The 13,758-nt window shown below is 42.7% G+C and overlaps 1 protein-coding gene across 2 annotated transcripts in view; it reads left to right on the forward strand.

Annotated features, from left to right (window-relative positions):
• Positions 1-13,758, forward strand: part of igsf9b (immunoglobulin superfamily, member 9b) — a 40,144-nt gene that overhangs the window by 24,195 nt on the left and 2,191 nt on the right. For both annotated transcript variants that reach the window (XM_038285696.1, XM_038285697.1), the window contains exons 4-19: positions 2,505-2,651; positions 3,838-3,989; positions 4,104-4,221; positions 4,400-4,541; positions 4,875-5,020; positions 5,105-5,247; positions 5,335-5,475; positions 7,311-7,427; positions 7,502-7,652; positions 7,752-7,863; positions 7,952-8,127; positions 8,214-8,452; positions 8,538-8,622; positions 8,739-8,909; positions 10,251-10,287; positions 10,382-13,627. In XM_038285696.1, the coding sequence (XP_038141624.1) occupies positions 2,505-2,651; positions 3,838-3,989; positions 4,104-4,221; positions 4,400-4,541; positions 4,875-5,020; positions 5,105-5,247; positions 5,335-5,475; positions 7,311-7,427; positions 7,502-7,652; positions 7,752-7,863; positions 7,952-8,127; positions 8,214-8,452; positions 8,538-8,622; positions 8,739-8,909; positions 10,251-10,287; positions 10,382-13,627 (5,323 nt within the window). The remainder of the gene's footprint in view (positions 1-2,504; positions 2,652-3,837; positions 3,990-4,103; positions 4,222-4,399; positions 4,542-4,874; positions 5,021-5,104; positions 5,248-5,334; positions 5,476-7,310; positions 7,428-7,501; positions 7,653-7,751; positions 7,864-7,951; positions 8,128-8,213; positions 8,453-8,537; positions 8,623-8,738; positions 8,910-10,250; positions 10,288-10,381; positions 13,628-13,758) is intronic.

Consider the following 13,758-nt stretch of genomic DNA (forward strand, 5'->3'; position numbering starts at 1 on the left):
ACTTTGCAAACACCCTGCATGTAGATATTTTTGCTTGAGTGTCATTTTTAAGCTCTTGGCAAAGTTTCATTAATGCACATTCGAGCTAACCTGCAGACTGCAAGGAGAAGAAACGGATGATGGGAACTCCTTCACATTTCTGTTTACTTTCAAACTGCCCTGGCAGGGTCTGGTATGAGCATCGTGTGTGTTTTCCCCCCCACCCGCATCCTCCAGTCATTTAAAGCCCTCAGATTGAAGGGAAGGGGGGTAAAAAAAAGGGTTCATTGAGAGACAGAATAAAAGGAGGGGGAGTACCCTGAAAGCCAGGCTGCAGTCACCAGGCAACTAGCATATCAAGTTTCAAAGCTTGACAAGGAGTTGTAAGAAGTACAGAGGGCAGCGGAGGAAGCGGGGTATTGGATGTGTGTGGTAGAAACGTGCGCGCTCGTGCACGGGATCCATCTGTGTGCGAACGTGCTCTCACACAAGTGCACAGTGTGCATCTGCCATGCTTCTTCTTGTTTACTTCTGTTCTTTGCCCCCAAAGGAGAAAACAAGTGACTCATTTCTCCCATGCATTGTCTTAGATTTACATTTTCATCCGAGCATCGAAAATAAAAATTACTCATATATATATTTTTTACATTGAAGTTTTTTAATGATACCATGTTCAAGAATTTCTGGCTTGCTAACTCTAGCTTTCTGCTAATCCGCCCAAAGCCTAAATGACAGGACACCGTCTTCATCTGTCATCTTATATATCATCCTAACCATCACTGTAGTGATTCATGTATTTGCTCTCCACCTCGGGGCCACTGAATTCTCAGCATCTGAGTTGGAATCAGATGAAAAACCCAGCATATTAAAGCTCAACAGTTTTCACTGCATTAAATTTGAGCTCTGCGAAGAAAAGCACTTGGATTTATTTAAAATCAAAAGAAGTCAGGGTTGCAGAAAGGCATAAGACATAGTAAGAAATACATCTTGTTTCATTTTGATTTAATTGTTTTTTAGTGTTGTTTTGTTTAATGAAGAGGTTGTCGCAACCCTGTGCAAAATTGTTCTGAAGTTCCTTTTGGAGATTGATTGTTTGCATTTTCACAAGACCAGCCTACCTTGTCTTTTTGGGATGAAGCCATGGAATGAGGGAGTGAAGAGTGGCTTATTGTTAAAAGTTTCAGGATAAAATTTTGGATTTCACCCTTTCAGAAAAATGACCCACACCTTTAGTAATGTTTTAACCACAAGCTTCAAAGTATTTTCTTTTTATTCTATATATTAGAACACTTATCAACTTTTTTTCCACAAACAATGATACGTAAGGGCTGAATACATTTGCATTCACTGCTTTTCTCTCTAAACTCCCTATTAATCTAGAAGATTGTCAAAAAAAAAGCCTTTGGATGAAAGGATGCCATATTTGGTCCTGTTAATAGTCTAACAATCTAAACCCTGTGCTCATAGTGAAACTGGATGTAGCAGCATCATACTGAGGGATTTTTTTTAAGGCAAAGACAGAATAGCTAGTCAGTGTAAATGGGATAATATACAGGTAAAAACAAGTCTTGAGACTTGAGACTAAGATAGAAGTTCACCTACTAACAGAGCAACAACCTCCAACAGGCAGGAATTTTGTAGATTGGTTTACATTAATTCAATAAATGGGTTTGAATGGTCCATATGCTACCCATTGAGTCTGATTATGCATAAGATTATCTGAATAAATAGGAAAAATGTCAGTCTAGGTACTTGAAGCTGGTAACAACAGGGCTAAAGGACTTGCAGCTTTTTGCAGTGCAAAGTGCTTCCATGAAAAATACACACTGGGATGCAAATGCACTCCATACTTTTCAGATTTTCTCTTATTAAAAACATTTATAAAGAATTTCCTTTGATTTTACAATCAAACATTACTTTTTGTTGGTCTGTTGTATAATATCCGAATAAAATGTATAGAAGTGGGTGGTTTTAACCTGACTAAACAGAAAGAATTAAGGTGGTGTGAATATTTTTGTGTAGTGCTGTATTATGATGTTGTTATTTTTTCTTTTCTGACCCACGCTGCCACTTTTGATACCTTTCATTAACAGGAAATTATTTCTATACCTCTCTCTGTAAAAAAAAAATAAAACAACCAAGTAAAACTACAGTTGCAAGCATTCCTGATCTCGCTTTAGCCCTTTTAGGGACCTTAGAAAGACTTACAAATTAATATCAAATGTGAGATTAAATTCAGATTAAAATTGATTCAATGCATATGGTTTCATTACTTCTGCTGCTTTTATAGGTCTTCAACTACTCTAAGCAAAACAAAAGAAAACATCCTCTTTCCACTCAGTGTGGATCTGTCTGCTTGCAGGAAGTCGATGACTTTGACACTGGCCTTTGTGACAATGGATGGCTGTGTCCTTTGCGTGAAAAGCCCTCTTCCAGCATATGCTGACGTTGCCTGTCTGCCTTTGTTTGCCTGTTAATCTTTTTTTTCCCTCTTTGCTTTTCAACCCTCACCCTTTCTCCCACAGGGCGTGTGTCTCTGACCCGGGGCGCCTCTCTGCTGGTGGAACGACTGACCCTGGAGGATGAGGGCTGGTTCGAGTGTCGCATCCTTCTCCTGGACAGCAAGACAGACAACTTTCAAAATGGCACATGGACCTTCCTCTCCATCACAGGTGCAGCTCTACAGGGTGTTGGGGACACGGGAGCCATTTCCTTCGTTGCTGGTTTAGGCTTTATTTAGAACATCCCAGCTTGGGGTCTGGCTATACTCTGAAGGCCCTGGCAAAGGGAATTTACTGAACATCATTGCTGTGCATTAAAGATATTGCTTGTTACACACTGGATGAGAGGGGATCACAACTTGTTTTTATCTGTGATGGGGAACTGACCAGTGCATGTGAGGTTTGCCATTAAAGATTAAGGTTAAAGGCCCAAAGCCTTTGACTCACATGCCTCTTAGCTCTAAGTCTCACTCATACATGCACCTGCTGCCTAAGCTGAGGTGGAGTTATGTCACTCAGAGTGTGAAGTAGAGGTTTGATAAAATAATAGTACAGTCAAGGAAAGCTGTCTCTTTGTTGCATCATTTTACAGATGACCCTTTGTTGTTCATTGCACTATTTCTATATTTTGGAATATTGTATTACATCAGTTCCTGGAAATGTAGTAATCCTAAATCCAATTTTGACATAAAAAGTGTTATATCCAATGTTTTGTTTGCTACAAGTCATGTAGATGATCACTCAAAGGAGTCCAGAAGATTTTGTTCTACATGTGAACTTCTATGTGTTGCAGGAAAGGGGCTGTGCATCCTCTTTAGCTCTCCATTCTTACTGGTAAACATGTTAGAATAGGTTTCCTAAACGAGGTGGTTAGATTTTCATAGAGAAATGGGTGGAGCCAATTGCAGCGCAACCCTGGGGACTTTTAGCAGGACAGTGACCCTGAGCATACAGCTAGAGCTACAACATAATGATAGATCAAATATGCTCATCCTATAGAATGGCCCAGTCAAAGTCCGGGCCTAATTTAAATTTCATTCCAGGGCTTCAAATGGAATTACAGATGCTCATTCATTCTGACTCAGTTTGAGCTATTTTGCAAAGGAAAATAAAAAGTTTATACATTTGTTAAGAAATGCCCTAAAATACTTGCAGGAGTAATATCTTGTAAGCTGTATTTAATTTCTTTTGTGTTGGATTGTGATACTAAATTCCAACAAATGACATTAAAGTAAATGGTTGTGACATGAAAAAATATAAATAGTACTTTCACAAAGCATTGAGGTTCACTTATCCCTAATTTTATCATGTAGAGAAAAGTAACCAGTGATTTTACAATTTTTTTATTTTGCTCTAGCTCCACCTGTGTTCATTAAGACGCCACCGACTTTTGTGGAGGTTCTGCTCGGAGACTCGTTGACTCTAAGCTGCGGTGCCCACGGCAACCCTCAACCAACGGTTGTCTGGCATAAAGATGAGAGTCCAATTGAGAAACATGAGAAAATAAAAGTGAGTCACATCAACAGATTGCGGCTTGTTTCAGTCATTAAAGCAGTTTTTTTTTCCCTATCCAAATGTATTTTGTGTTTAACTACTGTATTATGCTCTCCAACGCTGCCTTAGGTGCTCAACGGTACCCTCTCTCTGGCCACTGTCACAAGAAACGTTTCAGGAGTGTATAAATGTCATGTGTCTAACACAGAGGGGAACCTAACCCACTATACACAGCTGCAGGTTCAAGGTAATTGTTGAATGAGCCGCAGTTTTGGTTTCTTATCAATTTAAAGCCTTGAAAACAAAACTTGGCAAAAGTGTAGGACACATCGTCTTTGTTTTGCTGCCACCTACAGTTCATTCGGTGCTTTGCAGCAACTTAAAACTGATGAGCAGTCTTCACTGATGTGTGTTACTCCTTGAAGGTCCACCAATCATCATCATCTCCCCTGAGGACACGACTCTCAATATGTCTCAAGATGCTGTTCTCCAGTGTCAGGCAGATGCTTACCCTTCAAACCTCACCTACGAGTGGCTGAAACAAGGACAGAACGTTTACCACATTGAGTGAGTCCAGATCTATGAAAAACTAGCAAGCATAGTTGGAAACATCACACTTGTTCTTAGTTACTGTAAATATTAGAAAAACATCTTTCAGGTGTTTCCCCTAAGTACGCTGCTAATACGATAAGTTTTAATTGGATTATTCATTAGACAATTCTATCATGTGATCATGAACAAGCTGAGACAAAGAAGATTGTAGCGTAGATTAACCTACTATCTTCTTAAGCTTTTCTGCCCATCCTTTTAAATATAAATACTTTCTGCATTTCAGGGTACTTCTTAACTAGGCAGTTTAATCATGAACTGCATCAAAATTTTCAATTTTTCTGGTTTTAGGTCCCTTAAGTCCAGAGTAAAGATTTTGGTGGATGGGACTCTTCTGATCCCTAATCTTATTCCAGAAGATGCCGGCAACTACACCTGCATTCCAACTAATGGAATACTGACACCACCCTCGGCTTCTGCCCATCTGAAAGTGAAACGTTAGTGTTTTACCTTCTTGTTCTGTGCTGTTCTGCTCACTAGAGCTGCAGGGAGTGTATTATCCTATGAATCTGTGATTTTAGATCCTGCCCGTGTTGGAAGAATGCTGCGTGAAACCTATTTGCCAGCAGGGATGGAGGGGGTCATTTACTGCCCAGTTCAGGCCGACCCGCCTGTCCTGTACGTAAACTGGACCAAAGACGGGAATGAGCTGAACCTGGACAATGTAAATGTTAACACCTTTTTATGACGCGCGTTATCTGGATCTTAAAGTCGCCTTAGGGCTAATATTGTTGTTTTGTTACCTGTTTAGTTTCCAGGTTGGATGGTGAATTCAGAGGGTTCCGTGTTTATAGCGACAGCCAATGACAATGCTATAGGCATGTACACCTGCACTCCTTATAACAGCTATGGCACAATGGGTCAATCTGAGCCCACCAAAGTCATTTTACAGGTGAGGTTCCTGTTTTCAGGCTTATTTCAATTTCAAGTAAAAGTAACACAAAGCTGTGCAGAAATGTGAAGTGAAATTAAACCTTTACATACCGTATTTTATGTTTATTACCCTGAGGTATTACTTCCTATAATCACTTTTTAATTAAAAAATAGCTATGAGTCTTTTGTCCCCACCAGCCTTTTTGGTCTATTTTCTTCACAAATGAGCTCTCGCTGAGTTAGATTCTGTTTATAGCATCACAGAACAGACACAGAGACCTAGACAGCAATCATACCTTGACAGGGAAAATCTGCAAACTGTTTGCAAATTCCCCTCAAGCTTTATTAATCTGGGTACAAAGTCAGAGTTCTCACCTCAGAAGTTAAATGAGCAAAACCTCATTTTGTCTCTTAAAAGGGTCCAATTCAAAGCTCATAGTGCTTTAACTTCTCCTCTCCCTGGTTAGCTAAAAATGTTACATTAGTTCAAACCATAGATAGACCACTAGAAGAAGTCAGGGTAACACCAGCAGTATGTGTACCACAATAAGAACCAGGGATTGAAACCATTTCCTCGAAGCACTGGCTATGTGTTTGGGGTCATTTGATGGGTAGTAGGTGACCTTCTGCACCAATCTGAACTTTATGGGTTTTTTACAGATTCTTCTGTAATAAGCTTTAATTATCTTCAATTAGCTTATCTATCTCTGCTAAGATCAATCATCCCTGCAGCATTATGCTGCCACTCTCCTCCTCATGTAATGTTTCTTTGTGGGTAAAATAATTTCATTTTGCCATCATCTAACACGAAAACCTTCCAAAAAAATTGTTTCCACTTCCCATCATGCTTTATCCCTGCTGGGGTTGCAAGGAGTGCTGGTGCCTATCTCCAGCTTCTACGGGGGAGAGGAAAGGTACACTCTGTACAGATCACCAGTCCATTGGAGGGCAACTGAAAGACAAACAACCATTCACAATCACACCTAAGGAGAATTTAGAGAAGCCAACTAACCTAACAGTCATGTTTTTGGACTGTGGAGGGAGCAGAGTACCTGGAGAGAACCCACGCATGCTCAGGGAGAACATGCAAACTCCATGCAGAAAGACCCTGAGCTGGGAACCAAACCCAGGATGTTCTTGCTGTAATGCTATCCACTGCTCTACTGATCAGCCTGATAGGTATTGATCTCTAGTATAAATACAAAGTTTAGTACTTTCAGACTTTTTGCAGAAAAACTAAATTTTAGGGATGCACGATATTGGGATTTTGGCCGATATACGCTAGGCCGATATTTTAAAACTCATGTAGCTGATTACCGATATCGATACCGATGTTAAAGCTGGACAAAAATAAGTAGTCATTGAAAATAGCAGTTTTGTTATCCATTTCTGACACTTTGAAAAATAATATACTCAAATATATTTTCATATGCTGATATAAAATTTTTTTTTTAAAACGCGGTATTGATCAATTTTACTTTCAAAATCTCGTTAAATTTCTTCTTGTTGCAAAGCAGCTGTGCTAAACACTGCTCCACTGAGCCAATTTAAAAAATTAAAAATGCAGCGTTGTTATTTATGGGCATCAGAGTCAAAGGGGTTTAATCCGATTTAACTTTTAAATTTCACACTTTTCAGATTTTTTTAATTGTGTAAAAAAGTGAACCAGTTTACATTTCCTTCAATGTCACAATTATGTTTACTTTATGTTGGTCTATCATAAAGATTCAATACATTTGTGTAAAATTGTGGTTGTAACATAAAAACTGTGAAAAGGTAATAGGGTTATTATTAGGGAATTATTTGCCTATATATAGAGGAGCTGAATTAGGAAATAGTGCCTTTTTTTTCCAGGACCCACCATCATTTCGAGTCCCCCCTCTGCCGGAGTATCTCCAGGAGGTTGGCCGGGAGTTGATCATCCCATGTGAAGCCAGCGGAGATCCTACTCCAAACATAACTTGGAGCAAGGTGTGGGGAAAATCTGCTTTTCTACAGACTCAGCTGTATCTGATGGATCCCTAACATGAACTTGTTCTTGGCAGATTGGCCCGAGTCCTCGCTCCCCGTACGTTGTGTTGTCCAACGGTTCCCTCTTGCTGCAGCCACTGAGCAAAGACCACCATGGAGGCTGGGAGTGTTTGGCCACCAACCGCGTGGCAACTGTAAGCGCAGGCACTGTGGTCTTTGCACTGGGTGGGTGTATTAACATTATCTGTCATAATATTTATCACATCACTTTGAAAGTTTGTTGTTAGCCGGTTATATGTGTAACAGTGTTTGTTTCTTTCTCAGGCACCAGTCCTCATGCCGTGTCCTCAGTGACCGTTACCACAGAGATGAATCAGGCCAATGTGTCCTGGGTCCCAGGGTTTGATGGTGGATTTACGCAGAAGTTTACTGTGTGGTCAGTAGCATTAAATGTACCCAGTTTAAAACACTTCCTGCCAGGAACAGTTCAAACAATTTAAAAGCTTTGATTTTGTTTTCTAAAGGGTCAAGCAGGCATCCAGGGGGAAACACGAATGGGCATCTTTGCCCGTACCTACCTCTAAAGACTACCTGCTTGTGACTGGGTTACTCGCAGGCACCGGCTATCAGTTCAGCGTCTTACCTCAGAATAAACTCGGCTCAGGACCTTTCAGTGAAATCGTAACCGTACGGACAAAAGGTTTGTTCTGTTTGCTCTCCTCCTGGCGTCCTTGTCCTGTTCTGCTTTCGCTAAAGCTCACCTATACATGCCTATTATCCTTTTAGCGGTGCCAACAGAGCTACCTAAAGCAGACTCAGGTCTACCGGAGCTGGAACCCCCCAGCATGCTGTCAGCTAACCAGACCAGTCGAGGTGTTCTTTTGCAGTGGCAGCCTCCTGAGGCTCCCGTCTCTCCACTGACAGGTTTTGTCCTGCAGGCCCGCAGAGATCAGGGCCAGTGGGTCATCATTGGAAGCAACATTCACCCCAATCAGAGCAAAGTACTTGTGCAAGGACTGCTACGGGTGATTGTTTACTACTAGCACTGAAAGAAACTGTTAACATGAATGTTTCCCATATAGTCAAAGACACAACCTGTTTTTTTTGCAGGACTCTGTGTACGACTTAAGGCTCATGTCACGCAGCAACAAAGTGCTCAGTGAGCCGAGTGAGTCTGTGAGCGTTTCCACAACAGGTAGGTGTTTTTGTTTATTATTATTATTTGTACACATCACACATTATTATTATTAGACAAATAATTGTGTTTCTTACGCACAAAACTGTAAATAATTGACTCCGGTTTGATTACAGGAATGGAGATCTACCCCCTCCCTCCCAGTTTCTTAGAAGTCATCCCCAAACCGCTGATGGCTGGTATGATTGGGGGAGGTTGCTTTCTGTCCCTCGCAATTATCCTTTCGGTGGTGACGGCATGCTACATGAGCAACAGGAGAAAGCGGAGACACAGAAAGAGAAGACAAGGTTAGACGACAAAACTTACACTAATATTCGGTTAGATGGAGGTTTGTGCTCAGGTTCCATCGTTTTTTAGCCGTTTGCTCTTTAACATCAGCTCTAGAGGTGGGTGATATAGGATTTACATTTTATCTTGATCATCTGAATCAGTTACTTTAAAAGCTAAAAATAGTGTTTAGAATTACTTACAAAAGAGACCAGAGGTCAATAATTGCCTCAAATTGCCTTTTAAACATGCATTATTATGTTTATAAGAAACAAACATATGAAAGAAATATTTTTCAAAAAGTAAAAGCAACAATCATAACCAAACTGTTAATCCAGTTTTGACATCAAGATTATGTGATTTAAAACACCATTTTGTTCATTAAACTGTTTTTATGGAAAGACCAGTCTTATTTACTTTAAAGTCATAGGGAAATCATATTTAAATGTCAAATCATTCTGGCTTAAACATGTATATAAATGTACTCTTTATCAGACTATATTGCCCCAAAATTTAGAAAATTTCTATGTAAAAAAAAAATCCTGTCTTAAAATCTTTTTTTTCCCCCTTATCTTATGCAGGCCAGTTAGTTATACGTCAGCCTGAACACCTAAATTTGACCAATCATATATCAACGGTCATCTTTCAATCAAATTTTTTAGGTCATTGCATCTTGATTCATATGTCGTAGATAATATACGCAACGGTTGAAATAAGAAATAAGAATCATTACCTTTACCATTGAGTTACGTCCCAGTGTTCACGGGGATGGATGTCGGTGTCTTCGGCAGGCGTAGAGTTAATAGAACTGGCAGCGTTGCGAGGCAAGTGCTCAGACATGCGCGGCTCTAAGCCTTCTACACCAAACCAAGCATCTGCCACCATGGCGTCCTCTTCCACAACATCTTCGTCCCCACTCTCCTCCTCTAAATAAAAAATGTGTGACGGAGGAGACTCATCCATGGCCTTCGACACAAAACTCTCCTTCTCTTGCATGTTTCCGCTGTCCTTGACAGTCCCGTTGCTAAGTGCTACTTGGTCCCAATGTAATTTCCCATTGGGAACCTACTAGCACTAAGTTGTTAACTGGTTAGCAAGATGCTTCCGAGAAAAAAGCCACAAGACGCGAACCTTCCACTACAACAACCCCACCCCCTTGATAATTGACCAATCACATTCAGTTGTGTAAAGTCGGGCAACACTCAGGAGAATTCGGAAATACAATGGTTGGAACGGCTGCTTCCCTACGACTTTAAGTTTTAGATACATTTAAATTTTGATGATATTAGTTTTTTTCCTCCAAAGCAGCATTAAAATAGGTCCCCAAAATATTCACTTCCTGCTACTTTTCTTTCTTTTAGACCTGCCAACTGCTTTACAGAAAAACCCTTCTGAGGAGTAAGTATCTCATTTAGTTTAATTTTCCTCAACCAACATGTCCTTATTGACTCCATCTGTAATGTTTGAACCTTTTTTTTTTTATCTTCCCCAGAACACGATCACCTTCTCGAAGTCCAGACAGCGTCCTCAAGTTTAAGCTTTGCCCGCCTCTTCCCTTCTTCCCCAACACCACAGCTTCACAGTCTGATCGCTCCACCTTTGACAAAGGCAGCCGTGGGGAATACCATGATCAGAGGAAACAGCTTTTGTCCAACTCATCTCCTCCACCTCATTACACTCTCTTTGAGAGTCACCTGGGTTCTCAGGCACCTTCAACAACTGCTCTGGAGTCTATTTCCCGAGGTCCAGACGGACGCTTTATTGTTCAGCCGCTTCCGGAGGGTTCAAGTCCTTCCAGTAAAAACAATATAACGAGGGATGTCCTGCAATGTAACGGGAGCATAAAAGGGTCGGGGAGCAACAGGTCGTCAATCAGGGACTCAGAAAAGGACGAGAGGAAGGAATCTCCTCTGACGGTGGACGTTCCTGAGTTAAGCAGGCCCCCAGCGTCCCCTGGCAGAGTACGAGCCATGGCAAGAAACTTCTCGCGTCATGGCTGCTTTTACTCTGACGACGAACAAGGCTCAGAGATTCTTTTGGAAAGAGCCAGCTTTTATTCTGATAACAGCGAGAGAAAGACCAGTGATTCCTTACGGAGGTATCGCATGCCCGGCAACCATGAGGACTTGTTCTCCAGTTTGGGAAGGAGAACAAGGCTGCTGGACAGAGACAGACCTCATCATGGAGGTTACCAACCCATGGAGAGCCATCTGACTGACAACAGCACCTTAGTCTCCCAGCTGGAGGGTGAGCTGGAGAAGGACAGTGTGAACAAGTGTGCCCAGTTGGCAAAGGAGAGGGAAGAAATCGAGAGGGAGTTGAAGAACTTTGCAACCAATCAAAGACATCACAGTAGAGTGAGGGAGGATCCCTCTCCATCTAGAAAACCAGAACACCTTCAAAGGGCTGCGTCCAAATCAGTGGAAGAACCTGTGTGGAAACCTCAGGAAGTTACTATCAGACAGAAGTACAAGCCCTCTGGTATGACAAGTCGGGTTTCTGACTATAGGAGGGCCTGCTACTTTGGGAACACCAGCAGCCCGCTGGATAGGCTCCCCCCATCCCGCATACAGTGGGACATTAGCCCGGTTACGTCTGTCACCAGCCTCATTCCTGCTCAGTCTCCTTGTGAAACTATGTCCCCTGGGCCATCTGGAGACTCCACAGAGGAGACTCTCACTTTACATTCATCTAGATCACCGGTTACCCAGAACACCTCCTTGCCCATGCTCTCTCCTGACGTCACGCCAGATAGAGCTAAGTCATTGAGTCCACAGAAACAGCAAGAGACAAATACCAAGTCCGGCCTCGAGCAGAACTTAGAGGAAAACAAAACAGACTTGGGTGATATTTCTAGATCAAGGAGTCCACTAGCTTCTCAGCTGCAGGGTTTAGACATCCAAGAGAGACCAGGAAGTTCTTTGTCTGTCCAGTTACATCAGACTGAGAGAACTGCAGATGGAGGCTTTACAAAAACAGATGATCCCAGTCCCTGTAGTTCTTCAATCTCAGGCAACAAAAAAGCAGGAGCCAAGTCCAAAGACAGGGAGACTCATGGTCTCAATGACCAGCGGGCTTCAGGGTTTTACTCCGAGGTGGAGAGGGAAGGCATCCGAACACGCTCCAGGAAAAGCGAGAAATGTCTCTTCCCTGACTGTCCCAGCCCGATCTCAACCTTAAGTCTGGTTGAAGAAGTGGAGAGTGACCAGTCTCAGTTTTTAGTCCCCCAAATGTCCGGCTCCTTTAAAGCCAAGCCTACAGCCCCGTCCTCCAAAATGTCCCCACACCAGACAAGTGCAATCCTTGAATACCTGAGTCTTCCAGGCTTCATTGAAATGAGTGTGGATGAACCTGTGGAAGAGGTGCAGGGGAGCAACACCAACGAACAAGCCTCAGAACAGAAGCCTGTAGAAAAACCGGTTGTGGCTAAGCCTGATGTTGTTCCTAGAAACTGGGAGGTTCATGTTCAAGAAAAAAAAGAAACTGTATCAAGTCAGAAAAAGACTTATTCTCTGGATGCTGCAGATTCAAGCTTTGATGCTTCTAAAAAACAAGGGACTAGAAGATCCCCTCATGTGGAAACCAGAGTACGATTCCCTGACGACCCACGGCCCTCCTCTTCGGGCCCAGAAAAGACAAGCAGGGAGCTGTATAACGAGAAAACTCGGATACGAGCAGGGACGCCTGAATCTAGACCTGGGACCCGATCCGTTCATACTCTGTTCAATGCAGCTAAAAGTATGGCAGATATCGTGTCAAAGCATTCTCAGAGTTGTGATGACAGACACGAGTTTTCATCAGAGCAGCCCCAAAGACAAGCTTCTCAGGGAAGCAGGACTAATAAAATAGTTTCACGAATAACTCAAGCCCCTGTGCCATTTTTGAAGAAATCCTTAAGCCTTGGTCCCTGTAGGACTCTCTCAGGCGTGGCTCAGCCTAGGCCTTACCTTAAGAAATCCATCAGCTTGGGCTCACAGCGGTGGGAGCATTTTGAGACCCCAAGAACATATATTTCTGAGAAATGTTACTGGGATGAGTTTCCAAACCCAGATGTGAGGGTCAAGTCCTACAGTTTAGGCCGCACGCCGCCTTCCCTCCCCACACCGGGCCCCTGTTGGAGAGAATATATTCCATTTCGGCGTCCCAGCATGGGAAGCTTAGAAAGGCCCCACCATACAGAAAGATCTTTAGCTAGTCCTTCCTACCTCACTGCTATGTACCCACCTAGACAAACCTCAATGTCCCCAATGCTTGAGCCCTCAGATCTACGACACCAAGCCGCCATTTTCCCAGAATCCTCTAGATGCTCCCCCTCTTATCAAGACACGCTGGGATCTGTCCAGCACCACTATGTCCCTGTAGCTACTAATCTACCATACTACCAGCACTGGCCGGAACCCAGGAGAGAAAGCATGAGATATTTGGAGCCCAGATTTGGCCCTCCGAGATCCTACCTTCCCAGGGGCATCAGCTGGCCTTCTCCTCACTACCCCGCCTTCCCACCAAGGGAGGGAGAAAGCTACAGATATCCAGACAGGATGATGGGGAGGGGAGGGGATACTGAGTTTAGAGACGGGGGCAGGGCTAGTTATGCCAGTCAAAGCAGCGGTAGAGGCAGTGCTGGTCTCTTCAGACAGTCGCTGTCCATCACTCCCACCCTGCTCAGCTCTCCAGAAACCACAGAGGAGCATCAACGTCACAGAGCAGAGATGGAGATGGCTAAGAGGAGAGTTAAAAGGTGAAAGACCAGCACAGCATGACTGGAATGACTGACGATGCGGAGCATCCTCTTCTCAGATGGATTTATTCATGTTGCCAAAAATACTTTTATTGTGAGGCTCTTGTTTCTTGTCTCATTCCTGTCTGTTT

The sequence above is a fragment of the Cyprinodon tularosa genome, unplaced genomic scaffold (genome assembly GCF_016077235.1).
Source record: "Cyprinodon tularosa strain WSP-4 unplaced genomic scaffold, ASM1607723v1 ctg214, whole genome shotgun sequence".
NCBI classification, from domain to species: domain Eukaryota; kingdom Metazoa; phylum Chordata; class Actinopteri; order Cyprinodontiformes; family Cyprinodontidae; genus Cyprinodon; species Cyprinodon tularosa.